Here is a 27,780-nt window from a genome sequence, read left to right on the forward strand (position 1 = left end):
AGCCGAAGGCAGTCGCTTAACCAACTGAGCCACCCAGGCGCCCCTGAGCACTTCCTTTAATTCACTTATTCTTTTGTTGTTATAATTCATTGGCTTTTAGTACATTCACAGAGTTATGTATCCATCACCACAATCAATTTTTTTTTTTAAGATTTTATTTATTTATTTGACAGAGAGAGAGAGCAGGAACACAAGCAGGGGGAGTGGGAGAGGGAGAAGCAGGCTTCCCGCTGAGCAGGGAGCCTGATGTGAGACTCGATCCCAGGACCCTGGGATCACGACCTGAGCCGAAGGCAGACACTTAATGACTGAGCCACCCAGGCGCCCCACCACTATCAATTTTAGAATATTCTCATTACCCCAGAAAAAATCTCCATGGCCATTAGTCATCACTCCCCAAACTGATCATCCCCTAGCCCTGGATAAGCACTGCTTTCCACCTCTATGGATTTGCCCATTCTGGACATTTCATAAAATGTAATCATATAGTATGTGGTCCTTTGTGACTGGCTTATTTCACTTGGCATAATGTTTTCAGGGTTGTATTAATTTCCTAAGGTTGCTGTAAAAAATAACAGGGTGGCTTAAAACAACAGAAATTTATTCTCTCATACTTCTTAAGTCCAGGAGTCTGAAATGATAGCATCGACATGGCCGTGCTTCCTTCGAAAGCTCTGGGGGAAGAATCTGTTTCATGCTCCTCTCTGGGCTTCTTGTAGTTGGAGGCAGTCCTTGCCTTGCAACTGTAACACTCTGATCTCTGCCCCTGCCATCACATGGCTTTCTCTCTGTATCTCTTGGTTGTCTTCACTGCTCTTCTTAAAGGACACTAGTCATTGGATTTGGGGCCCACTCTAATCCAGTATGACCTCATTATACTTGATTACATCCAGTGTAATCCAAATAGGGTCACACTTATAGAGACCAGGGGTTAGGACTTAAAATATATCTTTTTTTGGAAGACAGTAACTGAACCCACCAGGGTTCATCCACATTGTAGCATGTATCAGACGATCATTCCTTTTTATGACCAATAACAACACATTGTGTGAATAGGTCACATTTTAATCATTCATTTGTCAGTTGATGGATATTTAGATTTTTTCCACTCTTTGCCTATTATGAATAATGCTGCTGTGAACATTCACATAAAAGTTTTTCTGTGGGAACTGTGTGTTAGGTCTGTGGGAAAGAGCTACAAGACATCTATGTATCTGCTATAAAACTATGTGAAAGACCTAATAGATTTTTAAAAATGTAGGTATGGGTGTATCCCAACAATCTGTACAATTCTAGGGTGTGACAGTTTAGGGGTGAATAGGATTTGAACTCATTCATGTTTAGAGGGTGTCTGAAATTGAGAACCAGGCAGATCCATCTACTCCAACCCTAAATGTGGATGTAAAGAAACTGGATCCCAAAGATTACAGGTGGGGGATTTTTGAAGTATGTCCATATTCAAATGGAGATCAAAGAAGCCCGACTGAAGGAACTCTGGACTCACAGTGACAACTGTGGATTGAAAAACAGTTCTTTTTAAAAGGGCTGTTTTGAAGATTATGATTCTGACTTTGGAGGAATTATGGTGGTTGGCATTAGAAGGAATCACACGTAAAATTCCTTAAATAAAAACTTACTGACTTAAAAAAAAAAAGTTTTGGGGCCACCTGAGTGGCTCAGTCGGTTAAGCATCTGCCTTCTGCTCAGGTCATGATCCCAGGGTCCTGTGATCAAGCCCCGAAATAGGCTTCTTGCTCAGCAGGAAGACTGCTTCTCCCCTGCCCCTTCCCCCTGCTCATGCACCCGTGTGCACACGTACGTTCTCTTGCTCACTCGCTCTCTGACAAATATCTTTAAAAAGAAAAAGGTTTTATATGGACGTATTTTTTCATGATTTTTGGGTATATACCCAGGAATTGGGTTGATGGGTCATAGGGTAACTGCGTGTTTCAACATTTTTAACAACTACCAGACTATTTTTCACAGAAGCTACACTATTCTACAGTCCCACCAGCAGTGTATGAGCACTGCATTTCTCTACATCCCGGCCAACACCTTTCTCTTTCTTTATAGTCATCCTAGTGGATGTGACGTGGTACCTCAGTGTGGTTTTGATTTTTGCATTATCCTGATATTTAAAGGCTTTGAGCATCTTTTCATTTGCTTACTAGCCATTTATATGTTTTCTTTGGATAAATATCTATTAAGATCTTTTGTCCATTTTATAATTGGGTTGTCTTTTTGTTGAGTTTAAGAATTCTTTATATATTCTAGTACAAGTCCCTTATCAATTATATGGTTTGTAAAAATTGTATCCCATTCTGTGTATTGTCTTTACACTTTCTGGTGATGTCCTTTGAAGCACAAATGTTTTGATGGTATTCACTTTATTTATTTTTTTATTTCCTGAGTTTTTGGTTTCATATCTAAGAAATTGTTGCCCAGTCCAAGGTTACAAAGATTATGCCTGTACAGGCATACGTGCCTTGTTTTATTGTGCTTCGCAGATAATGCGTTTTTTACAAATTGAATGTTTGTGGCAGTCCTGCGTTAAGCAAGTGCTGTTCTTCCAACGCTATTTTTCCAACAGCATTTGCTCACTTGGTGTCTCTTTGTCACATTTTGGTAATTCTTGAAATATTGCCAACTTTTTCGTTATTATTGTGTTTGTTATGATGATCTGTGGATAGTGATTATGACTCACTGAAAGCTCCAATGATGGTTAGCATTTTTTAGCGATAAAGTTGTTTTTTTTTTTTTTAAAGATTTTATTTATTTATTTGAGAGAGAGAGAATGAGAGAGCACATGAGAGGGGTTAGGGTCAGAGGGAGAAGCAGACTCTCTGCTGAGCAAGGAGCCCGATGTGGGACTCGATCCCGGGACTCCAGGATCATGACCTGAGCCAAAGGCAGTCACTTAACCAACTGAGCCACCCAGGCGCCCACGATAAAGTATTTTTAAATTAAGGTTGTACACATTGTTTTTTTAGACATAATGATAGTGCACACTTAGTAGACTATAGTATAGTGTAAACATCACTTTTTTATGCACTGGGAAACAAACCAAAATCATTTGACTCACTTTATTGTGATACTCACTTTATTCCGATGGTCTGGAACTAAACCTGCAATATCTCCACGGTATGCCTGTATTTTCTTTTAATAGTTGTATAGTTTTAGTTCCTACATTTAGGTCTTTGATCCATTTGAATTAATGTTTGTATACTAGTGAGCCAAAATTAGGGGTCGAATTTCATTCTTTTGCATGTGAATATCTAGTTGTCCCAGGACCATTTGTTCAAACAACTATTGTTTCCCCTCACTGAATTGTCTTGGCACCCTTGTCGAAGATGAATTGACCATCAATGTATGGATTTATTTCTGGACTCTGAATTTTATTCCATTGAATTATATGTCTGTTCTTATGCCAGTACCACTGTCTTGATTACGGTAGCTTTGTAGCAAATTTTGAAGTCAGGAGGTGTCCAACTATGTTCTTTTGCAAGATTGTTTGACTGTTCTGTGTCCCTTGAACTTTCATGTGAATTTTAGGGATCAGCTTATCAATTTCTGCAAAGAAGTCAGGTGGGATTTGGATTTGGATTGAATCAAATCTGTACATCAATTTGGGATATATTAAACATCTTAACAATGTCTTTCAATCCATGAACATGGGGTATCTTTCCTTTTATTCAGGTCTTCTTTGCTTTCAACAGTGTTTTATAGTTTTCAGAGTGTGGGTTTTGAATTTGTTTTGTTAAATTTATTCTTAAGTATTTTATTCCTTTGATGCTATTGTAAATGGAATTTTTCTTTTTTTTAAGATTTATCTATTTATTTGAGAGAGAGGAAGAGGGAAGGAGGGAAGGAGGGAAGGAGGGAGGGATAGGAGGAACAGAGGGAGAGGAGAGAGAGAATCCCCAGCAGGCTCCTCACCGAGCATTGAGCCCAATGCAGGGCTCCATCTCAGGACTCTGAGATCATGACCTGAGCTGAAATCAAGAGTCAGACACTTAAGCAACTGAGCCACCCAGGTGCCCCAAATGGAATTGTTTTCTTAATTTCATTTTCAGTTTGTTCATTGCTACTCGACAGAAATACAGTTGATTTTTGTATATTCATCTTGTCTCCTGTACCCTTGCTGAACTCATGTATTAGTTCTAATAGCTTTTTAGCAGATTCCTTAGGTTATTCTGTACACCAGCTCATAGCATCTGCCTTTATTGTTGTTTTTTTCTTGCCTAATTGCCTCGGTAGAATCTCCAGTTCAATGTGGAATAGAAGTACTATGAGAGCATACATCCTTGTTTCTGACGTTAGGAGAAAACCATCCAGCCTTTCACCATTAAGTATGATGTTAACTGTGTGTTTTTTTTGGATAATCTTTATCAGGTTCCCTTCCAGTCCTACTTTGTTGAGTGTTTTTATCACGAAAAGGTGTTGAATTTAGTCAAATACTTTTTCTGCATCTATTGAGATGATAGTGTGGATTTTTTCCTTTATTAACATGGTGTGGGGGCACCTGGGTGGTTCAGTCGTTAAGCATCTGCCTTCGGCTCAGGTCATGATCCCAGGGTCCTGGGATCGAGCCCCGCATTGGGCTCCCTGCTCGGCGCGAAGCTGGCTTCTCCCTCTCCCACTCGCCCTGCTTATGTTCCCTCTTTCGCTATGTCTCTCTCTGTCAAATAAATTAAAAAAAAAAAAATCTAAAAAAAACCCCAACATGGTGTATTACATGATTGATTTTTGTATGTTCAACTAAGTATATCCCAGGAATGGTGTATACTTGGTCATGTGTATATTGCTCTTTCTGTGATGCTAGATTCAGTTTCCTAATATTTTGTTGGTGATTTGTGTGTCTATACGCCTAAGGGGTATTTATCTGATGTCTTTGGTTTTGTGTCAGGGACTTACAGAATGACTTATGAAGCATTCCCTCCTCTTCTGTTTTTGGGAAGAATTTGTGAAGTATTGGTGTTCTTTAAATGTTTGGTAGATTTGAAGCTAATGAAGCTGATCTCATCTTGAAATTTTCTTTGTGGGAATTTTTTTGATTACTAATTCAGTATCATTAAATGTCTGTTCAGATATTGTTTCTTTTCGAGTCAGTTTTGGTAATTCCTGTCTTCCTAGTGATTTGTCCATTTCATCTAAGTTATCTAATTTATTCATATATAGTTGTTATAGCATTCATTGATTATTTTTTCATTGATGTAAATATTTAAAGCTAGAAATTTCTACCTGAGCCCTGCTTTAGTTATAGCCCATAAATTATTTTTATCTATTTTTTATAGCAGTTTTGCAATTTCAGTTTGTATTTCTTCCTTGATCCAGTTGTTGTTAAGAGTTTTTAAAAACCTTTTTTGGTAGAAAGGCTCTTGTGTTTTCTGATTTTGCTATTTTTAGTTTGTTGTGCGTTTGAGTATGTATGATTTCAGAGAAATGTGATTTCTATTTTTTGAATTTGTTGAGGTTTTTTTTGGTTATGAATATTCCCATGGACATCTAAAAAATTTTTTTTATCATCATGTCTGTGTGTTCTCTACTTTGAGGGTGAATATGTGTGTCTTTTCGGATAATCTGGAAGTCTTTAAAAAATTCTTTTCATGATCACTTTTATATCTTCAAAAGTCTTTATTGCTGGATTAGCAGTTTTCTTTTCACCCTGGTGATAAAACATGAGGAAATCAGTGTATTTGCACCTTGTCTTTTTGATACAGTATTTCTACGTTGTTTATAATGTTTGCATGCATAGAGATGTTCTTATGCTAGATTAAATGGACTCTACTCACTTCCAGTTATTGGCCTGGCATTCTTTCTACAAGAAGGACTCATGGGCACTTTCTCTAGGGTCTCTGAGTTCATATTTGAAAATGTTTGTTTATTGCTTTTATACTTAAATGAAAGAACATCTGTTCTTTGCTAGGTCAAAGGACACTTTAAATTTAAAATATGTAGTAAATGTTCCCAAAGTATGCCAATTTACACTCTTAAATAGTACCTGACCACTCTGCTAATGATTATTTCCTTTAGTCTTTGTCAGAGTGATAGGCATAAAATACATACTTCATTTTAGTTTTGGTTTGCAGTTCGGTTCTGCCCTTGTGCCTGAGATCGAGTGCCTTGTCAGGTACTTCAGAGCCCTTTGTCTTTGTGCTCTGGGCCCTGTATTATGTCCACTTCTTGGTTTTGGTGGCCCTTTTTATATTAAGAAAATTACCCTTTTGTGTCATTTGAGATACCAGGTTTTTTTTCCTAGTTGTGTGTGTGTTTTTATTTTGTTTATGATATTTATTACTACCTGGAAAATGTTAATTCTGTGTTGCCTAGTGTTCATTAGTCTTTAGTTTCATGGCTTCTGGAATTTGTGCCCTGTTTAGGAAGGCATAGCCCCACTATGAGATAATTTTTAAAAATTTATATTTTCTTGTAGTAATAATAAATTTTCCTCCACTCCATATATTTTGAGCCACAAATTATGAAGAATTTATATTGGCATGATGCATGAAATGGGTCTCTGATGTAACCTTTTTTTCACATGGCAGCCAGTTGTCTCAGCAATATTTATTGATCAATCCATGGATATTTAATTTTGGAAATCATCAGTGTAGCAGTGGGAGCAGATGGAATCCCCTAGGACTATATTATTGAGGGAGAAAAGAGGGCCTAGGCCTGAGTCTTGAAAGAATCCCAGAATAGCAGTTTTTGTTTGGGGAGGATGAGCCAACACAGGAAATCGGGGAGGAGCACCACAGAGATAGGAAGTGAGGAGCCTGGGAACTCAGGAATCGAGTATCTCAAGTGGAAGGGAGAGGCTGGCTGAGTGGAAGTTCTCTGAGAGGTTCAGTAAGATGGGGACTGGGAGTTGCTGATCAGATCCAGCCACATGGACATCACAGAGATGTGGGTGATTGCTCTTTGGCGGAGTGGTGAGGCAGATGCTAGGTTCAAGTGGGTTCAGAAGGGAGTGAAAGGTGGGAGATGGCAAATGGTGACAGTTCTTTCAAGAAGCATATCTGTGGGTGGAAGAGCAAAGACCCCTTTGAGGAAGGTTTTTAAAGGTGGGAGAGGTTTTTGCATGCTTCAGTGCTCATAGGAAGCATCCAGTGAAGAGGGTGAGGCAGAGGCAACAGGTGAAGGAGATGATCAGTGGAAAGTTCCCAAGAAGAGGGCACAAGACCTCAGTCTGAGACAGAGGGACCTGCCTAAAGTAGGAGAGACCACTTGTAATGTTGCAGCAGGAGGAATGGAGGCAAGGATGGAGGTAGAACTGTCTGTGTTCACCTCTTCTTGTCTAGAGTAGCAGTAGGTTAAAAACTGATGATAGAGGTGGGATGGATGGTACCTGTTAGGTTCAGCAGGAGTCAAGGTCATGTCCTTGAGTTGCTGGCTGAGGTAAAGGTGGGAGAAACATATTGCAGATCCAGAGGGTCATCCCCATCTGGTTCCAAATTAGGACCTTTGGCTTAGCTGCTGTATGGGGCATGGCGGGGTGGGGCGGGTGTAGAGGTTCTGGGAGGTCAGGCCCAAGGGTCAAGCTTCTCACAGCCCATTGCTCTCCCCCCACCCCCGCTTTCCACTTGGGCTTTGTTTGCTATCCCCCAAAACCCCGCCCCTCCCCGCGCCCCCCTCCTCTTCCCCCGGGGGGGGGGGGGCCCCCCCCCCCCCCCCCCCCCGCCCCAGCCCATACCCACTGATGCTCTGTGCTGGGACTTCTGAGGCTCTGTTTGTTCTGATCCCTTTTGGGAGCTCTCCTACAAGCTGTCTTTGAGCCTGTGGCTTAAAGCATAAGGAGAGATTGTCCAGGGACTGGTTTCTGTTGCTCTTGACTTCTTGGGGGCATCCAGCCTTCTGTAATCCCGGTGGGGAAGATCTTTTTGATTGAGCCTTTATGTTGGAAACTGTTGGCACAGTTCAGAGGCAGAGGAGATAATTCTGCATGGGCTTTCTGGTGCTCTGCTTTTCTCTTTATCTGCCTTTGATCTGATCCTGAGCATCTTCTTTTCTGCAGGGGGACATAAACTTGCCTGATTCCAGTGACTCCTGGATAGGGGATGTTCGGGGCAGTTCCACAGTGAGGAACAGTCACCTGAGTCTGGCCGGGTCCACCTGGAAGAGCTTAGCTTACAGTGAGTGGAGCGGGGTGAGGGCACATAGCTACCTGCCTGGTTTGGGGACTTCAGGGGCTGAGGTCTGCTAGATCCTAGGGAGTCACTAGCCTGAAGTTACCAGCCCCAAGTCACTGTCCCTCAGGAGGCTGTTGCTGCCCTGAGGCCTTGATGCTCATGCTGTCTCATGGCCTCTGCCCGTTCGTTGTAGGCCACAGAACCTCCCTGGGCAGCTGCTGCACTTCTCCGTCCAGCCTCTCCAGCCTGGGGATCTGCTCCTCCTCCTCCTATCAGGACTTGGCCAAGCACATCGTAGACCTCTCTGTTGCTGATGTGAGGAACTGTTCCCCTTGTCCCCATGGTTCCTTTATCAGACCTGTGCTGGGTGGGGAGGAGCGGAAATGAGGGAACGAGCAGGGCACATGAGGGCCAGCAAGGCTGCTAGCGGCTCTCCATGTTGACAGAAGGGGAATTCAGTGCATGCTGGCCAGAGCGAATGGCTAATCCAAGGGTCTGGGTTGTACTGTGCCCACTAATGTGGGTGTGACCCCTCTGTCTCCAGGTAATGGCTGCTTGCTCCGATGATCTGCACAACCTCTTCAGCCACCAGGCAGCAGCTGGCTGGAAGTGAGTGCCTTTGCCCAGCGTCTTGTCCTGGCCGGCTGTCTGTCCTGTTTGTCCTCTCTCCTTTCCCTTCTCTGCCCTGGCTTCCTTGAGTCCCTCACGCCGAGCTGCGACTCTCTGAGCCTGGAGCCCAGTTTTTACCTCTTCTTCCTCTTCCCCACCCTCGGTGTTCCCCAGCTATCAGGGTGAGGAGCAGGAAGTCCAGCTTTACTACAAGATGTTTTCTTCTACTCGGCATGGCTTCCTGGGGGCAAGCCTGGTGTCCCAGCCACTGTCGCACGTATGGGCAGCTGTGAGTGACCCCACCCTGTGGCCGCTGTACCACAAGCCCATCCAGACAGCAAGGCTGCATCATCGAGTGACCAACAGCATCAACCTGGGTGAGCCCAGGGAAGGCTTCCCATGGGCCGTGGCCACGGGACAGAGGGAGCAGGGTTGGAGGCAGCCCTCTTGGGAGGCCAGATACTCCGACAACCTCCAGATCACTCAGGCTAGGTCTGCCTGTCAGGTTGCAGAATGGTGGGATATTGGGGGTGCTTCTGGGCTGGGAAGTCCGTCCACACACCTCCTGACTCTCCCCATTCCTGACCCTCCAGTATACTTGGTGTGCAATACCACCCTGTGTGCCCTGAAGCAGCCGCGGGATTTCTGCTGCGTCTGCGTGGAAGCCAAAGAGGTGCCTGTCTTGCTGGTGGTAAAGACACTGTGGGCAGACCTTGGGCTGGAGTGCTGGGAGAGGCAGTCATCGTGGGCATCAGGTCCTCTGGGCAAAGGAGGTTTGGGCGGGCGTGAGGATGGCTTAGAGGCTGGCTGCACTGGAGCCTGTCCCTGTCTGACCGCCACCACTCTCTGTCCCCAGGGGCATCTGTCTGTCATGGCAGCTCAGTCTGTTTATGACACATCCATGCCGAGACCTAGCAGGGAGATGGTCCGAGGCGAGATCCTGCCCAGTGCCTGGGTCCTACAGCCCGACACCATGGAAGGAAAGGAGATCACCAGAGTCATCTACTTGGCCCAGGTGATCCTCCCTGTGTGGCTGGCGGCATGGAATGCCTTAGTTTGGCCCCGGCACCCCATGGGAGTTTTCTCTTGAGCTGCTCGACACCCTTCAGTGCCCAGGCCCTGTGTCCCAAGAGCCGGAGACTCGGGCTTCTTGAGTCACAGTAAGGGGGCGGTCAGTGGGGAACTGAGGCAGGAGGGGGACAGAGTTGCTCAGTCACCGAAGCACGCAGCGGCCTTTAGCCTCTCTGTCGCCAGCGTCCTCCGGAGATAGAGGAGTCATGACAAGGGAGGAGCCGCAGCCTCCGCAGAGCAGAGCGAGCACGACCCGGTCTGTTTCCTCTCTGCTCCCAGCTCCCCACCGTGACCTTCATCAGCGGGAGGGGAAGCCCGTGCCAAGATCTGAACAGCAGAGCCCAGAGGCCTGTAAACTCTGGAAGCGCAGACAGTTGGAGGAGCTCTTCCCATCACGACAGCTTGGGTGGCTCCTCGTGCCTGTCGGGTGCCTGGCACATTCTCCCACGTCCGTTCACACCTTCAGCTCTTCCCTCTCTGCTTAATTTCAGGTGGAACTTGGCGCGCCAGGCCTCCCCCCTCAGCTCCTAAGCTCGTTCATCAAACAGCAGCCGCTGGTGATAGCCAGACTGGCTTCCTTCCTTGGTAGTTAGCATCTTCCCGTCAAGATGATGCTGCAGAGACGCAGGCCCAGGACGTGCCAGTGATGCGAGGGTGGCTCTCGTCACTGTGCCACGATGCAAGGAGAGGCCAGGCTGCCGGCTGTGGCTAACCAGGCAGACAGCACTCAGACCGAGCTGCCGGCAAAGCCCCATCAGTACTTGGGTCACAGCTGGCGCCTCTGCAGAGTGAAGGGACCTGAGCTCCTGGCCCTGGCTGGCCAGAGTGAAAGAAGCTCAACTCACCGTTTTGGACTTCTCACCTTTCTTTCCTGTCCCTGGGACCCTGTGGCAGACAAGCTGCTCGAAGACCAGGATAAGCGAACTGGGAGAAGGCGGGACTCTGGCACCAAGCTTCCTTGCTCTGCCGGCCCAGCCCTTGCGCAGGGAGGGAAGCAAGCAGCCATTGGCCAGGACTCCTCGGAATCTGCCTCCAGCGTTCAGCTCCACTGTGGAATGGAGTATTGGAAAATAGCAAACCAGAAAAATGGTTTAAAAAAACAGCTGCACAAACCACAACAATGTTCAGAATCGTTTCTCCTTGGGTTTTTTACAAAATGCTTTATTATTAATTTTTGCTTCCCCCACCCCTTCCTTTCCCTCACAGGAGAGGACAGTTGGGTCTTTGCCTCCTTCAGAGTATTGAGCAATGCTCAGTCTTGGAGCTGTCACTCCAGAGCTCAGAATGGGAAGACCACGGTAGAAGCAGGTTGGACAGATTTGGGGTCAAGGAGGGGAATCTAGCTCTTTGAGGAGGGGTGGGGGTGGGCAGCAAGATGCTGGCTGCTGACAGGGCAAGAGGAATTTCAAAAAGCTGAAAAGTTGCTTTTCAAAGACTGGAGAGAAGATACTAGAACTCCTAGAGGAAGTATGTGATTTGTTAGGAGGAAACTCAGTTCCGTTCCTCACCTCCCTCAGAGCCTTGGCGCCAGCCTTCAGTGGTCTCTTGAGCATCCATGCTGCTGGGGTAGGATCGCTATTCTAGGAGGGGGTGGGGAATGGGCTTGGTTTTCTTGTACCTCAGCCTGGCTGAACTTGAGCTTTGAGTATTCTGTATGGTTATGTGGAAGTGGTTGGGGTGGGAGAGAGTCCCAGCTTCCATTCTGGTGCCTACAATCTTTGGTGGAAGAGGGTGACCATATGGGGTTTGAAAAGATGTGGTGAAAAGGTCCGTTTCTGTATGGTACAGCACAGATTTCTTTAGAAGTGTTTGCAGGATTTTTTTTCTTTTACCTCAGATTGTTACTTATGTAAGATTGATTGAAGGCTTTTTAAATTGCCTTTAAATGTATTTTTCTGGTTAATGTTTTTGGTATATTTAACACCCTATTTATGTACTCGCATCTCTTTTCACATAAATCTCTTAAGACTATTGATTGAAAAAGTCAGAACACTTGCAAATTAGAAGTCCGTGGTGTCCTTTCATTTAGTGAAGACTACTGTATCATTTGAGCTCAGAATTTAGCCTCGGTATGATGATGGCAACGAGATGATGATGGCAACAACTGCTCATGGCCCTGTTTCAAGCTATATGGTTCACACTAATATACTGAGTTCTTGCCATGAGCTCAGCAGGACTTTGCTTGTGAACAGCAACCCGAGCAGTTGGCCAACTGGAGCCTGCTGGAGCCCAGATATGCACGTGAGAGAGGATACCAGAGCAGGCACTGCCCTGCATTGGCGACCACAACCCCCTGGAAGGAAGCTCTTTAACAGGTGAGCACCTCTGGGCTTCTGGGCAGAGCCGCCATTGGGAATCTGAACATATGGGTTACCCAGAGGCGACCCTATCCCCTTACTGTGAGAGCCACACACCTGGCCTGAGTCAGCAATCTAAGGAATATTGTATTCAAAAAAGTCCAGGGACCCAGCTCTAAATGATCATGAGGAAGTCAAATTTTGGTTTCGATGGGTGGTGCTCAGACTTCATCAGAGTCACCTGGAGAACTTGTTATACCCCAGAGTTTCTGACTGACTGGATCTGGAGAGGGGCCAACATACGTGTATTTCTAGGAAGTCCTAGGTGATTCTGAGGCTGCTGGTCTGGGGACCACACTTTGAAGACCACTGTTTTAGACAATTCGTAGAGAGAGCAGATACACAGAAAGGGACCTGTTTCGTTCACTAGTTCATTAGCTGCCTGTGCTTCCTAAGTTTCTCTTACTGCCTTTAAGATTCACACAGGCCCCTGGTGAGTTTCCCAAATTGGGCCCGTGCTACACTGAACTGAGTGGGCTTGAACCCAGCATCCATGGGGCTTCGGGCTTGCCTCCGGCCCTGCCCACCTGTCCCGAATCCATGGGGAGCTGCCCAGCTACAGTGGCCGCTGCTTACCTCGGGGCTCAGCTTCCCAGGGTGGTGCTTGCATTCAGCCACACCTAGTGGGCACACAAAGATAAAACCCTCCTTAAAACGATTTTGGTTCCCAGGCATTCAGCACTTCTGAATTTGCTACAGTATCAAATGGATTTAAAGGACAAAGATAGTCCTTTGAAAATGAAGCGATGGTGGAAGGAAGGTTCAGTTGCCAAAACCTGTGAAAGGAGCAACTGGGAGGAGAGGTGGGAGGGAAGGCGCCGGGACCAGGTGGTGATGGAGGGATCCTTCTGTGCTGCTGGCCACCAGGAAGGACTGCCCCCCAGCTTTCCTAAGGTACCGCAGCAGGCCCCCTTGGCCCAGAGAACCTGACGCTTCCTTGGGTCGGCCTCTTTTGACAGCTGTGCACTTTTCCCCCAGGAAGTACACATGGAGAACAGACAGGAGTTTTGCAAGACATTTCCAGAGGGTTCCCGGAGTACCGTCTCCTTCTTCCAGCACAGCCTGAACCTCTCTGAGCTGCTGATGCAGAAAGACCATGAATTTTACAGGAGCGAACTTCATGCACATTATCAAGGTAGTGCTTTTTAGTCAAAAATCAATGGATCAGTTAGAGACACACAGAATACTTCTGAGCCAAACCACATACCCCCAGCCCTAACGAAACAAGCCTAACAAGGGCTGCCCTGCCATCTAGTTTGTTAGAGAGTAGCTGGTGAGTGGAGACTTTGCATATTAACTTAACCTTGGAGTTGTACAGAAGTCACTACTATTGGCAAGGAGTTAGCAGGGCCCCAGGCTCTGACATGAGGGAACATTTAGGCATTGCTAAGTGGCCAGGCCATTAGTAGAGCTCTACCCTGTCAGTGCCCACCTTCAAGCGCACCTGGGACTTTGCAGCCTGCTAAAGGAAAGGGTCAGGTGAAAATAACTAGACAGGAAGCCCTTGATAAAGAAAAGAGTTTATTTTAAAAAGCTCTAATGTTCTGCCCTGTGCTTGGCCCCTGGATGGAGCTACGGCTGAGAGTTAGTACCTGTACAGGGCTGAAGGCAGAGAAGGTGCAGGGTCAAAGCTGGGTTTCTGGCGGGTCAGCCCCACCTCACGTACTGTGCATTTTTAAGGAGATGGCAGGCGGTCCAGCTCCTGGTGGTAAGAAAATGTCGACTCCCAAGATTCATGTGTTAACTTTACCCACAAGTTAAGCAGAAGTCATTTGCCTCTGTCATGATTTCCAAACCACAAAGTTTTAAGGGACAGTGGGGTAGCAGCAAATGGGGCTCAAGTCCTGTGTCGTCAAGCCCACACATGTCATTTAATAATCCAAGTAATAAATGCCAACTCTTCTGCTCCAGGACTGGAGTCTCTCTCTAGGCTTTGCCATCATAATCCTGAATCAGGTGAACTCTCCTCCCTGTAGGACTTGGGTGGTGAGCCTGCAGTCGGGATGCCAGGCAGCCCCACACTTCCTTCACACATGAGCAGGAGGCCTGACTACAGACTTAGCTACTCCTTCCTCAGCAAGGGTCAGCAGTGAGCACTCAGAGCGGGGCGTGGGGGCCTCCTCCTGAGGCATAGTCAGCCGGGGTTCGGTCAGACACCCAAGACACGGCTGCTCCCCAGCCCTAGCTCTGGGCCAGCACAGTTCCCCGATTTGTTTGCACCAGCTCACAAGCTCTTAGCTGGAGTTCTGGCATGTGGGGCTCAGCTAGAAACAGGTGGAACAGTGTCGCTAATTCTTCGGAGAAGTCCTGGAATAAGCAGAAGGATGACAGACAACACTGACTGATACATAATTCTGGATGGTACATCCTTTCTATTAAAAGTCAATCCCCAGTATCAAGCCCTAGCTAACCAGTGAGTAGACAACCTTATTTTTTCCCACCTGCCTTCTACACTGAAATGGATGTGACCCCTTTTCCCATGAGTACTCTGGGATGCTCAAGTTCCAGCAGGGAGAGTGAAATCTGAGAGCAGACTCAACCATGGAGTGACTACTTCACCACCACCATGTTTCGTCTTGACAAACCGTAGGAGGTATAAATCATTCTGCCCTAGATCACAATAACTTTAAGTACCAGCTGAGATTAAAATCTAGGTTATTCTGATTTTAAAAACTCCTACTCACTGTGCCACGCTGCTTTCCAACTAACTACCTGCCTTCCCTCTTCCCTCCTCCCTCCCTCCACGGACACAGTCTTTCATACAACACCCACTCAAATGTGAAAAACGCCCTCCAGAACAGCCATGCCATTTCAGGGCGGTCCTGAAGATACCTGACAAAATCCACTCGGATTTGGGAAGATCCTAAGAATGCCTGGGCCCCATCACTTGCCTCATTTCAGGATAAAAGGGCATAGGACTCCTGTTCTCCAGCTAGGTATGAGAATATGAGGACTCCTTACCTTTGGCCACTGGGCGTCACGGAGGCTACCCAGGCAGGCCTCTATCTCTGTCCGTCCCATGAGACCTTTCTCTACCAGCTCCCGGAGCAAGAAGAGCAGCAGGTCCCACTGCAACACACACGGAGGTGGTCAGGGTGGCTAGGACCGTACAGCGACCCTGGCTGATCCAAAGGACAGCAAACTGCCGCAGAGGCTGCCTGGAGCCCCGCTAGCGTGTCAAAAGAAACTGAGCACGGCTGCCAGAAAGGGGGAGTAAAGGAACCCCGCCCATGGCGGTGGGATAAGCACAGGACTGCGGAGGCTAAGGAGCCTGACTGCCCCCGGCTCACCTCTCTTGGCCGAGTGTCCGCCAGAAGCCCCACGTTCCTTGGGCTCAGCAGCAGCTGCAGCGGAACCGGCACCCGAAAGTCGTCCTTCCACAAGGAGAGCAGCACGTGCAGGAGCCTTCGAGCCTGCCCCCTCTCTAGCCTGCGTGGGGCCGGGGGCCCAAGGACAGGGATGTGGTCTGCCACTATGGGAAGAGAAGAAAGCCCAGCTTTAAGAGACAGAGGTAGGGTCCCCTAGCTGGCCCCTGGGAGGAAAAAGGGAACAAAGCTCTGTGTATCAAATCTTGCTTGTACCCGGCCCTGCGATCTGGGGGATCTGGCAAGAGCGTGATGTCATGAAAAGGAGCCATACCAAGGAGGGATGCTAAGTCCACAGAGCATTTCGCCAGATGCTGCTCCGCAGGTGGGCACAGGAACTGTGGGGAAGAGACAGGGGGACCCTGGGCATCAGTACCGTCCTTAGAGCAGTGGCCCCGAGCCGCTGCAGCTCCAGTTCGTGGGCACCGGACAAGGACCCCCAGCGGAGCATCCCACTGCGGCTCACCTGGCGGCACTGCAGTGTCTGGCCCAGCTGGCCCAGGAGCTGCTCCAGATGGTCCGGAGAGACTCCCTCCTCGGGGTCCCGGGGGCCCACAGCCAAAGACAGCACATCCTGGAGGCAGTAGGGGTGGAAGCAGAGTGAGACTGCATACCTGGCTGGCACCTAGGAGGCCACAGAGAACGTGGCCTGGGGCAGGGATCAGCCAGTGGAAAGAGGCAGAAGGAAAAGGAAGACAGGGCCCCTGGATGAAGTGGCGGGTTCAAGGTGCCTTAGACCTGGGGCTCGGGCAGACCGCACAGCTGGGAGAAGCAACCATGTGGACGCCAGCTGAGGAACAACATGCTGCCTGAGAGCTCAAGATGTCCCTCGTCCTGGGACAAAGGCGATCCTAGCCAATTCCCAGACAGCGCCTTACTCTGAAAACACTTAGGGGAGCCGTCCTGCTCCATACACGGTAGATTTTCTCTCGCGCGCGCTTCTCTGTTCATCTTCTTGGGAGAGTCTGGCTTCAGCAGGGAAAACCAGTAGCTACTGGCCACTTAGCCTTCTCTTCTCCCTCCTGGATACTCTCCCTCTTCAGTCATTCCTCCTTAGCCCTAGTCCTAATCTTTAGCCCCACCCAGCAGCAAAGAGTTGAGGCTCTGCAGGCCATGACGTCTCTGCCCCAACTACTCCACTCCGCTGCTGCAGCACAGGAAGGCCCTAGACGGTTCAGAAGTGAACAAGTGTGGCGTGTGGCTCTACACTAACCAGCGGCAGGCTGCACTGGGCCCCTGGGCTGTTTGCTGACCCCTACTCTAGACAGGCTCTCAATTTTTCAGATCAAGAGCAATGGTAGTTTATTCTTACCGTCTGTAACTAAATAAGCATCACCTCCCAGAGGAGAACGTTTCTGAAATCCGATCCCAAAAGCAGGTGACTGCTTAGAGACTTTCCTACCTGTTAACACCAGACAGCCCCTCGTGACCAGGCTCCCGTCGCCAATATGCAGCCCCTCCCAAACTTGCCCATCTGCCCTCTTCCCCTTTTGGGTGACTCAGGTACCAGAAGTCCGAGAAGAGCAATGAGGAAAACCATTCAGTTCAGCTCTGCCCCACCGAACCCCATTCAGTCATGACGGACACCGGACTAGCTGCACAACACAGAAAGCGGCTACATGAAACACTGCGGTGGACGCAAGGAAGGAGGGAGACCAGGAAAAGAGCAGGGAGAGGGCAGAGGGGAGGGGCGCAGGGAGGAGGGGAGCTGTGTACTTTGATCTCGGAGATGAGGTGGGAGGGGAGGGGAGCATGGTGCTCACAGGCTCGGGAGCAGCCCCTCCGCTCCCCCCGGGCAGCTGCTTCGGGACCCTGGGCTCGAAGTGTGCGACTCACTGCCGCCTTCACCTCTCTCCTGATCAGCGCTGCAGGTCAAAGGGAGAACAGAAAAGGGGTCACACCACATCAACCCATGCCCTGCACCCTTTCCAGCTGCCTGGTGTTCCATCTACCCCAAGGGCCTCGCACTTTCTGCCAGTCCACCTTGGAACAACCCGGCCAGCCCTCCCCGGGGCCCGAACCTTACCTGTGATGTTGGCTGACAACCAAGCACAGGCTTTCTCTGTTGCAAGCCCCACAGCAATGTTCTCTGCGCTGCTTAGAACCTGTGACCCAGAAGAACTGCAGTGTCAGGGGCCCGGGGAGGCTTGGGGATGACATGAACATGTGAGGCGCACCCAATGCCGGGACCAAGCCATGGGCCTGCCTGTCACCAGCAGCCTCACGCACACCCTCGTGCACGTACGGCCCACGGCGCACCTCTCCCACACCAGACACTAGTCTGCAGGCTCTTGGCCTCCTCCCTACTTACAGCTGCCGGGGTCTCCTCGGGAAGCAGCGCCCGTACGGCCCCAGGGCTCTTCTTCTGACAGAACCTGAAAGGAGACAGAGGCTGTCAGTGATGGCTAGAGATTTCAGCCTGGCTCACAGAAGGAAAGGCCAAGCGTACCCATCACCTGAGCTAGGAGGGCTCTGCCCTGGGGAGGTGTTGGGGGGGTGGGGGGGAGGAAGAGAAGCACTGTCAGCCCTGGGCCCACCCCTGATCCCCGATGCTGGGAGGAATGGGACCCCCAACCCCCCACTCTTCCAAATTCAACTTCGGACTTTGGGACCGAAAGCCCAAGATATGAGCCTACAGAGGAAGCAAAAGAACAAGAGGGGTTTGGCGAGCACATGGAATAAAGGAGAGGAGTGTGAAAAAATCAGAAAAAGAAAAGCTGAGAGTGGGGACGAGGGTCTCTTACTCCCGCCCCCGGGTCAATGCCTGGGCCCCATGGGGGCACAGCTGGGAACACAAGATCTCCAACAGCTGGGCTGGATCTCCCCCGTCCTGTCCCTGTGTCACCAGTTGCTCTTGAAGAAGCGACTCTGCCTGGCGCACCAGATCTGCCACCAGTGTGGCCCTGTAGCAGGGACAGAAAGGCTTGGAGGTAACTGAGGGGGCTGAATCCGAAAGGGGCTACAAATCTGGTCAGAACTAACTTCAAAGAACTTTAGCAGTTTGAGCCTCCCCACCACATCCTTCCCCTCAAGCTAACTTGCCTCAGCCTGGCAACACGACGTTAGGAGATTTCAAGGGGGAAAATATAAGGGAACGGGCCTGGCACCCTCCACATCTGCCTTCCCGACCCTCTGAACCCACGCTCACTTGATGTGTTTGACGCAGTTAGAGCCAATTCTCTCCGCCACAAACTCCACAGTCCTGCGCAGGGAAGGCGGCTGGTTGTGGAAAAAGGCTTGGGCCAGCTGTGCCTGTGGCGGGGGGGGGGGGGGGGGCGGGCAACAGTGTGTGAAGAGTTCCCTTTCTCTTCCCTGCCGGGCGCCCCCTGCCTCCACCGGCCCCTTACCTGCAGCCCCTGGGCAGTCCGGGGAGGCTGGGCTCCAAGGCCAGTGGTGGTGGTGGTGGGAGTGATCTTCCTCACAAAGCCCCCACTCCGCCCACTGCTGCCCGACACCCATGACGCCAGCAGCTTCCGGAGCTCTCCTGCAGCAGGGAAGCCCAACTACTTAGCTCCAGAGCCACCCCTACCCTCCCAGGCCTCTTGGACTTTAAGTATTTGTGGAGTAAAGATGCTGAAGCACCCGGGGAACGCCTAAGAAGAGAAGAGCGTATTAGGGTGTCGGGCCTACGGGATGCCTGCTGGGTACTCATCAAGGGGCAGACCGAGGACCCTGGGCGGCAGAGGACCAGTGTCCTCACCAATATAGGGGCAGCAGGTGTAGAGCAGGTGCTGGTCCACCACAGGCATGCCATCCTGCGGGAGAGAAGAGAGCAGAGCTAAGTAGGCAGGTTTCTCTTCCTTCCCACTGTGCCAGAAATGGGACAGGGAAGACAGTCTAACTCCCAGCCTGCCTGCCTCCTTTGTTCCTGCCACCCCCATGGCTCTGGCCGGACCCCAACACTTACCAGCCCACGCTCTGAAGCTACTGTATCCACCTCCAAGGCATCCCACTGACCCTCTTCCAGAAAGAACAGGTCCTCAGGGACCGTGGGAATCTGACAAAAGACCAGGGCAGCGTGAGCGCCAGTCAGCACTACAGACATGCAACACACAGACCCTGTGGTTCCAGGAGCAAAGCAACACCATGGGGATTCCCACGCCCGCTCTAAACCTCCATCTTCTGGCCCTGACCTCGTTCAGACTCAGACCTCCCCCCACTCCCCACCTCCACCACAGTGGCTGCCTCTCCTCCCCAGTCTGGATCTTCCCTCCCTCTACCAACCTGGAAAAGCCAGCCCAAGACAGCAAGCAGCAGCAACTTGTTCAGGAAACACATCTCCCCTTCGCTTTCCTTTGACAAGACCAAGCTCCTGACAGGTACATTTGTGCCAAGAAAGAAATGGAATGGAGTGAAAGAAAGCTATCACTGGGAAAGTAATTCTCAAAAGCAGACCAAAAGGGGACGGCTGTCGTGCAGGCGAGCAGGATCTCCTCACCGCCCTTTCCCAGATCTGTACTCCCTCTCAGCTGGGCCACAGGAGGAATAAAAAAGGGCCAAAGTGCAAGGACCCCATCCTGCGTCCCCGCTGGGGGTCAGCCTCGGCCCAGGAGGCACGGGCCCCCAGCCCTCCTCACTGACAGCAGCCTCAGCAGCCCTCCCGCTCCCCGGCTCCAGCCCCGCCCTTGCCGCACTCACCGGTGTAGGTGCAGCAGGACGGTGAAGATGCTGCGGTAATAGTCCAGCAGGGGCACGATGTGGTCGGCGAGGGAAAGGAACTCCACCAGCCAGGGCACGGTGAGCACGGCTCGGCGGGCCCGCAGCCCCTGCTGCAGCAGAGCCCGCACGTCCAGGGCGGGGGGCACCTGGCGGGGCAGGGCTTGGTCAGGGGGCAAGGCCGGGGGCCGGACATACCCTCCAACTCCAGGGCTCTGGGGCCCCTCCCAGCCCTCCTTACCAGAGCCCCCATTCACCTGGCTCCTCAGGGCCAGAATGGAGTCCTGGAGCTCACGGGTGGGGGGTGGCTCGGGCCCCCGGTATGGCAGGAAAGCCACAAAGCCCAGGAATTTAGCCAGAAGCCTCAGGCTGAGCAGCACCATGGCAAACTGCCTCCGTTCACCCTGCAAGGGATCAGGGAAGGAAAAGGTCCTAAGCATAGGGCTTCTAGAATAATTCTGAATCTGTTACAAAGTTCTTGAAAACAGCCCCTCCCTCCTAGGTCAGAACCCTGTACTCTGCCTCATTCCGCTTTCTAACCTGCCAGTCCACGTCCGACTCCCCGTCTTCGTCGCTAGGCTCAGGCTGGGGCAGGGCAAGGCTGTTGAGCTCCCGGATCTTCAAACTCAGACTGTCCATGAGATGCTGATTAAACTGGAAGCTAGGAAGGAGACAAAAAAAAAAAAAAAAAAAAAGACACTGGCAGAGGTGTAGAAAGACCCAGAATAGAGAAGAGGTGCTGCAGACAGAAAGGCACAGTGGGGTAGAGAGGGAGGCAAAGGAGCAGTGAGGTTACCTACGTGGGTAAAAGAACGAGAAGGGAAACGGAGGCAGAAGTGTGAGCTGGAAGGAGCCTGGCCATGGCCCAATCCCACCCTGTTATATTCCAGGACAGGAGAAACAACTGTTGTCCTTCTGGAAAGACAAACCTCTCCTGGCCCCAGCCCCACTCCCTGCAAGACACAGGGGACCTTTACCTGCTGGCGCTCAGGATGAAGTCCCTGAAGAAGCCCTGACAGCCTGGGAAGGTGGGGGGTGGGCAGGGGCCCCCGCTGCTCTGAGGGGCCACAAGCCTTTCTTGTAGGCGCCGCAGCCGCCCCAGCTTGTCAGCTCCAAGCATACTTAACACATCCGGAGCCTCCCCCAAGACAGTGCCCCCAGCGCCACCAGGACTCTGACACATCTGAGGCAGCGGAAAGAGGAGACAAACAGAAAACCCATAAGTTTGTTCAGAAAGAAGGACTGAACAAAATAGTGTGGAAGTAATGAACATTTAGGGAATGCCGACCCCGTCATCGGGTGCCACAGATCTGTTTTTCAAGGTAGGGATGATACTGTTTTATAGGTGAAGAAGCTAAAACTGCAAGGTGAAACACGTGCCTAGGTTCCCCAGAGCTAGGATGTGAAATCAGGCCTGAGTCGTACGCCAGTACTCTCTCTACCACGGCACAAATCGAAGGCAAGGAAGTAGTGAGAGGCTGAAGGAAGGCAGGGCGTGCAGGGCATGTGACAGAAGGCTCTGGCTCTTCTCTGGCTGCCTGCATTTTGGCCACCCCCCACAAAGAGCAGAACTCCAAACTCCAGCCCAGGACCTGCCTGGCTGTCCACCCCATCCCAAAGTGCCAGCCATTACTTGGCTGCCTTTAATATCTACTGTCCACTGTAATCTCCTGCTGGGGCTATTACCTGGAGAAGTTGTTTCTGGAAAAGCCGAACAAAATGGCTGTGGCTGCAGGCTGCAGAGAGTTGACCCATCATGGCTCTGAGGCGTAAGAGGCAGGAAGAGAATGTGAGGGAAGGGGGAAGGGGGCAGAAATCTGAGAGAACGAGCCAATCCCTGGGCCTTTCAGTCCTTTACCAGGGGCCCGAGCAGACCTCGGCCAGAGCTGGCCAGCACAAGGATACAGAAACAGGTAAGGGACACCTTCCTCAGCACCAAGATCCCTCAAAGCTAGAGATACACTTAATGCGACAAGAAATAATACCACCCCTCTCATCTTCAGTACACTGGGCTCCAGTGAGTTTCATGACCCAAGTGGAAGGTAGATCCCTGGACGGAGGATATTCTCTCTGTGCCTCATCTAGCTATGCAAAGTTCTCAGAACTGCTGAACTAGGTGATGGAGAAAATGGAGGTTGGAAAGGGTCTAACCAGTGACTTGGACCAAGTAATCTGGCACTCAAGCAATCTGGAGAAAGGGCTTTGCACTTATCTAAGCATTCGCCGTCACGGAACAAGTCTGGGTCACGTCTGAGTGCAAGGAGCTGGCCCAACAAATCCCTTCTGAGTGGGGGCAAAACTGCCAGTAACTAGAGATTAAGGTGCACAGAAGGTAACGTCCGTGGGCTAGGAGTGGGGGAAGAGGCCTCCTCCAATCAGCTACCCGAGCACCCCTAAGCTGCTCACTGCCAGAAGCAAGAGAGACAAGGTGACCAGTGTGGGAGCACCTACCTGATCCTGCTGCCCAAGCCCTTCTCAAAATCCCAGCCAGGCTCCTCATGCCGATCTTCCCACTCTCGAAGCACCTCAAAAAACACGTCCCTGACAGACGTAAGAACGCCTGATCAACGGAGGCGCAGCTGACCTCACCGACTCCCAGCAGTGCCTTCTCTAGCTCAGAGGGACGGAGGACAGGACTATCCGCAGCCCCATTCCTGATCCCCCCCCGAGTTCTCTAGGTGATGACAACGCTGCAGACCCAGCAGCAGAACGCCACACGCCTCACAGACCCCGGGGCACAGCAAAATCTGGTTCTGTCTTGTTGAAGAACCCTGTGACTAAAGTCATACACCTGTGAGAAGGCTGCCTAAGGGCGGAGGTTCCAGTCCACGGCAGGAAACAGGATGAAGGTACGTGCCCATTCTGATGGTTGGAAGGAAGGGCCCGGTGGTGCTAAACTACCACCTGTTAGTGCCAAACTCCTAGCTTGTATGAAAACAACACAGGCTGCCTATCCCAGAGAAAATGCCACCTCGTTCCCTCCCAAAAGTTCCCTTTTCTTATCACCTCTGTTTTTTAAAAGTATGAAAGGCTCGGTCACTGGAGAAGTTGGCACGATTGTCTGTTTCTGGCTGAAAGGAGACAGCTTGAGCAGAGGGTGGCATCGCCAGAGAGACCTAAAATATGGCAGTGACGTTAGGGACTGAAACCCTCCCAGGTCATGCTCAGAAAACGTCACCCCCGCATTCCGGCCCGGGGTCAGCCCACGTGACACCAGAGTGGCGTGCGCCGGGCTGCCTGAAGCACGAGGCTGGGAACGGTCAGGTCCGGGCTAGCTGGGCTCCCTACCTTGGCAACACTGCCCTCATAGGCCGCTCGGAGGCGGCCTTGCAGAGCCGGTGAGAAGCACAGCAGCCGCTCGTTCTCGGCCAACAGCTTCAAGGTCCCTTTGTCCAGGTAGGAAAGAACCCTACAGGGACAAGAGCGCGTATGACTGAGAATGGGATGCGCTGCAAATAGGAGCCGGCACCTGCACACCCCAGAGAACGTCATCCGGAACGTGGAGCAGGATGTAAGGCAAAGTCATGGGCCGAGCGTTTAAGATGCTGGAGGCAAGGGGGCAGGAAAGAGACCTCTGGAGCAGGGAAACAGACACAAACCCGAAGGGCAGATGCCAAGGCCACAGGGGGCAATTTGATTCTTTCAGGGGTTACATTCATAGCCTTGACACAAAATGACAGGCTACGTGTAGGAAAAGGCCCAGGGTCACTGCACCCGTGTGAAGCACAGCACTTACCCCAAGTGGCCAGAGAAGCAAATGGACAATGGCAATGAGGCTTAAATGCCTCGCTGGGGAAACTCACTGAAACTGATGCTCCAGAACCTGCACTGCAAAGAAGACACAGTCATGGACACTCTGGAACAGTGGGCTTTCCAGGGAATCTAGAAGGATAGTACCAAGCTGTCAGTTAAGAACTGTTTCATCTCCAGCCCTCATTTCCCAAAAAGAGGCTTGCCCGCTGACCTGGTGCTCCTGGAGTTAGTTCAAGGTCACTGTCCTTGGTGGCCACCATCCTCCGAGCAGTAAGGAGCTGAAGGACGAAGAAAAGCTCCAAGAAGAGGTTTGGTACCAGGTTCTCTGGATAGAAAAAGAAACCTCAGGGTGTCAGGCACCATTTGGAATCCTAGCCCGCAGTTCCGCAAGCATCTCCACTCCAGCACCCTTTGCTCTCACCCACCAGCAATGCATGAAGAGTAGACGAGGGCTATCAGCTCCAGGCGCTGGCGGGAAGACACTCTGGCAGGGTCAGCGGGTTCAGCTGTGAGGCTTCCTGTCCGGCTGGGGAGGGGAGACCCCGATTCTGAGGTGGGACAGGTGGCAGTAGGTGACTGCTGCAGCTGCTTAGAGCTATGGGGACAGAGAGATGTCAAGAGCAGTTCCCCTAGCTTCCCCCCAACAGCCACACTCTGGTTCCTCCAGAGCAGACGTCCACAGCCCAGGAAACAGGCCCAGGGCTCCCTGAGCCGGCAAACCAATCTCAGGGAAAAGCCCTTCAGATCCCCCAGTGGGAGGAAGCTGACAACCCAGGGAGTGGCAAGGTCATACCGCTCCTTCCTGAGCATCTCCCGCTCCTCTTGCAGACTTCTGCACCCTGGGGGAAGGCCATGGCCCCAAGGGCTAGTGTCCGGGACTGAGGGTTGGGAACTGGGGACACAGTTGATTGGGGGTGAGGTGAAGCAGGTCTTGGGCTTGGAGAGTGACCGCTCTTCGCTCACCGGAGTTGGGTTGATCCGGCGTGAAGGCTTCGTCCTGCTAAGTAGCCACAGGTTTTTCTCAAATTCCCATCTTCAAACATGTCCCCCTCACCACCTCAAGGGCGGGGGCCCCCTGCGAAACGCCCTTCTCACTACTGTGGTTATCTCACCCCCAACCTTCGGGCCATTCCCACGCTCGGCTGCGGAGCGCCCGGCCCTAATTTCCTGACTCCCCTCGCACAGCCTTCGTGCCCACCCCGCTCGTGGGGGAGGGGGGTTCTCACCCTGCAGGGCCCGGGGGAACCGAGCCGACGGGAGGGAACTCCTCCAGGTTGCTGAGGTTTGGCGGATCAGAGCGCGCGCGGCTGGGGCTGCCGGGGCTGCCAGAGCCTTTGGGCCTCCGGCCCCCGGCCCAAGGCTGACCCTCTCCGCCGACCCCCTCCTCCAGGCCCCCGGGGCCGCGGCCTCCCCGCTCGCGACCCGGGCCCGGGCCCCGCCTCCTGCCCCCGCGGCGGGCCGAAGGGGCGTCGGCGGCGGCGGCGCTCGAAGGCTCAGTCGGGGGGAAGAGCTGGCTGCGCGCCCCGCGGCCGCCCCGCGGCGGGCCCCCCGGCCTCCCTGGCAGAGCGGCCGAGGAGCCCGGGGCCTTGGCGGGGGTTGGGGGGCCCTGCGGGAGGACGCGGCTGCTCTGCTCCCTCAGGAAGTTCAGCAGGAACGGCACGAATTCCTTCCGCAGTGGCCGGAGGGAGCTCAGCGCGGCCGCCTCCCCGGGGTCATCCTGAGGGAGAAGCGGCGGGGGACGAGAGGGTCAGCGGCCAGCCCGGCGCCACGAGCAGCCGGGGCCGCAGTGCGCGCTGAGGCGGGCGGCCCGGGCAGCGGCCCCTAGTTGGAGCGCACTCGGCCCGGGCTGACAGCCAGGCACCCGAGAGAAAAGGGACCGGAGGGGTGGAGGCTCCCGCGGAAAGCAGACTCGGGTCAGGCCCGGGGGTGTGCGGTCGCTGTTACCTCCGAGCTCTGGGCGCTGCGCGCGATCCACCGCACGGCCTCGGCGACCGACACCTCCTCTCGCAGCAGCGACTCCAAAACGGCCGCCATCCCGGTCGGGGCGCTTGAGGGCGATTGCGCAGGCGCCGGCGCGCCACGGGCGGCCTCGGAGGGGCGGGGCCGGCTCGCGGAGCGACCGTTGGGCCGCGGCGCGAGGGGGCGGGGCGGGGGCGGAGCCCGGGCTTCCCGGGGCTAAGGTTCCGCGCAGCCCGTGGGTCAAGGCCCCGGCTTGCTCCGCGGCTCCGCACCACAGGCCCGTGGCCCGCCAGGTACGGCCGCACCGCGGTCGGCGAGGCCCAGCTCCGGCTGCCCGGGAGCGCGGGGCGACCTGCGGGGACTGGAGGACGTGACTGGGGAAACCGAGGGCCCGGGAGAGCTGCTGGACGGTAAAGGTGAACAGTTGTTGGGAAAGACACCTGCCTTATCTTCTGCGATAAGCACACCCTTTTCTTTCAATCAAAAGTTTAAGCCTTTTTCTTTAAGATTTTTTATTTATTAGAGCACAGAGGGAGAGTGAGAGGGAGAAGCAGACTCCCCGCGGAGCAGGGAGCCCGGCTCTGGGCTGGATCCCAGGACCCCGAGCTCCTGAGCTGAGCCGAAGGCAGACGCTTAACGACTGAGCCACCCGGGCGCCCAAGAGTTTAAGTTTTCTCTATTCAACCGTCACCACCCTAAAGAAGTTAGGATAAAACCAGCCTAACCTCTGACCTTGTCTTTCTCAAAGGCTGAGTCTTCTGTGCCCTGGCTCGTGGGCATCCACTGGTTTTCCAGCAGCCACCATCAAATGATCGACCATTTAAGACCTAAGAATTCTTGCAAGGACGAGTTTTAGAATCTTCGGGCCGCGACCCTTAAAGTGCCTCAGGTGCCCACAGAATCACCTGTCTGTATCTTTACCTTGCACCAGGTTGTTATTTCAACTGCTTTGCAGTTGAAATGTTAAGAGGCACATTCTCGAGTTACTTCTTAATTTCTCTTATTTGGAAGCACATGATAGGCAGCTCTTTGGATGTTGCTACTGAGAGATCAAGGAGGGGAAACCAGGCGGGGAAGACAGATGACAGATGGCCCTAACATTCCAGGTCAAACCGCACGAGGTGGGGGGGAGCAGTGCCCATGTGAGTGCCTCCCGAGACTTGCTCTGGTTCAGAGAAGGTCACAGGTGGACAGGAGAGGGTGGTGGGGAACAGGAATGACTCTAGCGCTTCCTGCCGAGGAGAAAGTACCTTCAGCCAGAGAATGAAGGACTTAAAGGGAGCTCTTAGCACTTGCCAGTTTTTTTTTTTAAAGATTTTATTTATTTGTCAGAGGGTGTGTGGGGGGGTCACACGCAGGGGGGAGCGGCAGGCAGAGCAGGCAGAGGGAGCTGAGCAAGGAGCCCGATGTGGGACTCGATTCCAGGACCCTGGGATCATGACCTGAGCCAAAGGCAGACGCTTAACCGACTGAGCCACCCAGGCATCCCCAGTTTAGTTTTTTTTTAAAGATTTTATTTGAGAGAGAGAGAATCTCAAGCAGACTCCACGCTCAGCGGGGAGCGGGACACGGGGCTCGATCCCAGGACCCTGAGATCATGACCTGAGGGGAAAGGAAGAGTCTGACCCTTAACCTGCTTAAGCAACTGAGCCATCTAGGCACCCCTTAGCACTTGCAGTTTTATTACTTCACCTTCAGTTTTATTACGTGGGGAACCATCCCCTGGTATCCCAGAACTCTGGCTTTTATCTGCAGGGGTTCCGAACACCTAGCTTCTATTTAGTCCAGTGCTGCTTTTTCTAGGTCACTTCTGGATGTGGAACTGCATTTTATAGCAACATCTTCTGTTCCCTGTTGATTTTGTAACCTCTGGTGCATTCAGTA

At 51.9% G+C, this 27,780-nt stretch overlaps 3 protein-coding genes across 13 annotated transcripts in view; 2 read left to right on the forward strand and 1 right to left on the reverse strand.

Annotated features, from left to right (window-relative positions):
• STARD9 (StAR related lipid transfer domain containing 9) overlaps nt 1-11,203 on the forward strand; it is a 128,604-nt gene extending 117,401 nt beyond the window's left edge. For 8 of the 10 annotated variants that reach the window (XM_034993734.1, XM_034993738.1, XM_034993736.1 and 5 more), the window contains 7 exons: nt 8,012-8,129; nt 8,320-8,441; nt 8,671-8,735; nt 8,910-9,112; nt 9,329-9,426; nt 9,592-9,750; nt 10,298-11,203. In XM_034993734.1, the coding sequence (XP_034849625.1) occupies nt 8,012-8,129; nt 8,320-8,441; nt 8,671-8,735; nt 8,910-9,112; nt 9,329-9,426; nt 9,592-9,750; nt 10,298-10,399 (867 nt within the window). In that variant the 3' untranslated portion in view covers nt 10,400-11,203. Of the gene's footprint in view, nt 1-8,011; nt 8,130-8,319; nt 8,442-8,670; nt 8,739-8,909; nt 9,113-9,328; nt 9,427-9,591; nt 9,751-10,297 lie in introns of those variants that run through there. The other 2 variants (XM_034993735.1, XM_034993739.1) reach the window with 2 other exon arrangements.
• Nucleotides 11,204-11,728: 525 nt separating this feature from the next.
• LOC118003032 lies at nt 11,729-15,131 on the forward strand. Its single transcript, XM_034993748.1, has 4 exons — nt 11,729-12,121; nt 12,835-13,057; nt 13,142-13,298; nt 14,917-15,131. The coding sequence occupies exons 1-4, from the start codon at nt 11,895-11,897 to the stop codon at nt 14,943-14,945; spliced, it is 636 nt and encodes a 211-aa protein (XP_034849639.1). The 5' UTR covers nt 11,729-11,894; the 3' UTR covers nt 14,946-15,131.
• CDAN1 (codanin 1) lies at nt 13,672-25,971 on the reverse strand. Of its 2 annotated transcripts, none has more exons than XM_034993746.1 (28): nt 25,882-25,971; nt 25,164-25,654; nt 24,731-24,934; nt 24,363-24,532; nt 24,149-24,262; nt 23,988-24,066; nt 23,473-23,593; nt 23,191-23,300; nt 22,636-22,725; nt 21,871-21,946; nt 21,162-21,367; nt 20,725-20,845; nt 20,442-20,588; nt 20,167-20,333; nt 19,753-19,840; nt 19,436-19,525; nt 19,229-19,283; nt 18,876-19,012; nt 18,677-18,780; nt 18,273-18,431; nt 17,840-17,903; nt 17,555-17,633; nt 17,245-17,393; nt 15,995-16,102; nt 15,803-15,866; nt 15,454-15,635; nt 15,125-15,232; nt 13,672-14,470 (listed from the first exon to the last, which is right to left on the reverse strand). In XM_034993746.1, the coding sequence occupies exons 1-28, from the start codon at nt 25,969-25,971 to the stop codon at nt 14,345-14,347; spliced, it is 3,699 nt and encodes a 1,232-aa protein (XP_034849637.1). In that variant the 3' UTR covers nt 13,672-14,344. The 2 variants fall into 2 exon arrangements, with proteins under 2 accessions (XP_034849637.1, XP_034849636.1); XM_034993745.1 differs by having other exon boundaries at nt 24,731-24,937.
• Between the last annotated feature and the right edge of the window lie 1,809 nt (nt 25,972-27,780).

Source organism: Mirounga leonina, unplaced genomic scaffold (assembly GCF_011800145.1).
Source record: "Mirounga leonina isolate KUSES-001 unplaced genomic scaffold, KU_Mleo_1.0 Mir_91, whole genome shotgun sequence".
Lineage (NCBI taxonomy): Eukaryota > Metazoa > Chordata > Mammalia > Carnivora > Phocidae > Mirounga > Mirounga leonina.

Excerpts from the sequence above, each read along its gene's own strand:
- LOC118003032 (XM_034993748.1), top strand. The coding sequence starts at position 11,895 with ATGATGATGGCAACAACTGCTCATGGCCCTGTTTCAAGCTATATGGTT. Across the intron at positions 13,058-13,141 it reads TGCCCCCCAGCTTTCCTAAG|GAAGTACACATGGAGAACAG; the intron begins GTACCGCAGCAG and ends CTTTTCCCCCAG. Across the intron at positions 13,299-14,916 it reads ACTTCATGCACATTATCAAG|TCTTTCATACAACACCCACT; the intron begins GTAGTGCTTTTT and ends CCACGGACACAG.
- CDAN1 (XM_034993745.1), bottom strand. The coding sequence starts at position 25,971 with ATGGCGGCCGTTTTGGAGTCGCTGCTGCGAGAGGAGGTGTCGGTCGCC. Across the intron at positions 21,947-22,635 it reads GGCTTGGGCAGCAGGATCAG|AGCCATGATGGGTCAACTCT; the intron begins GTAGGTGCTCCC and ends CTTACGCCTCAG. Across the intron at positions 19,284-19,435 it reads TAGCTTCAGAGCGTGGGCTG|GATGGCATGCCTGTGGTGGA; the intron begins GTAAGTGTTGGG and ends TCTCTCCCGCAG.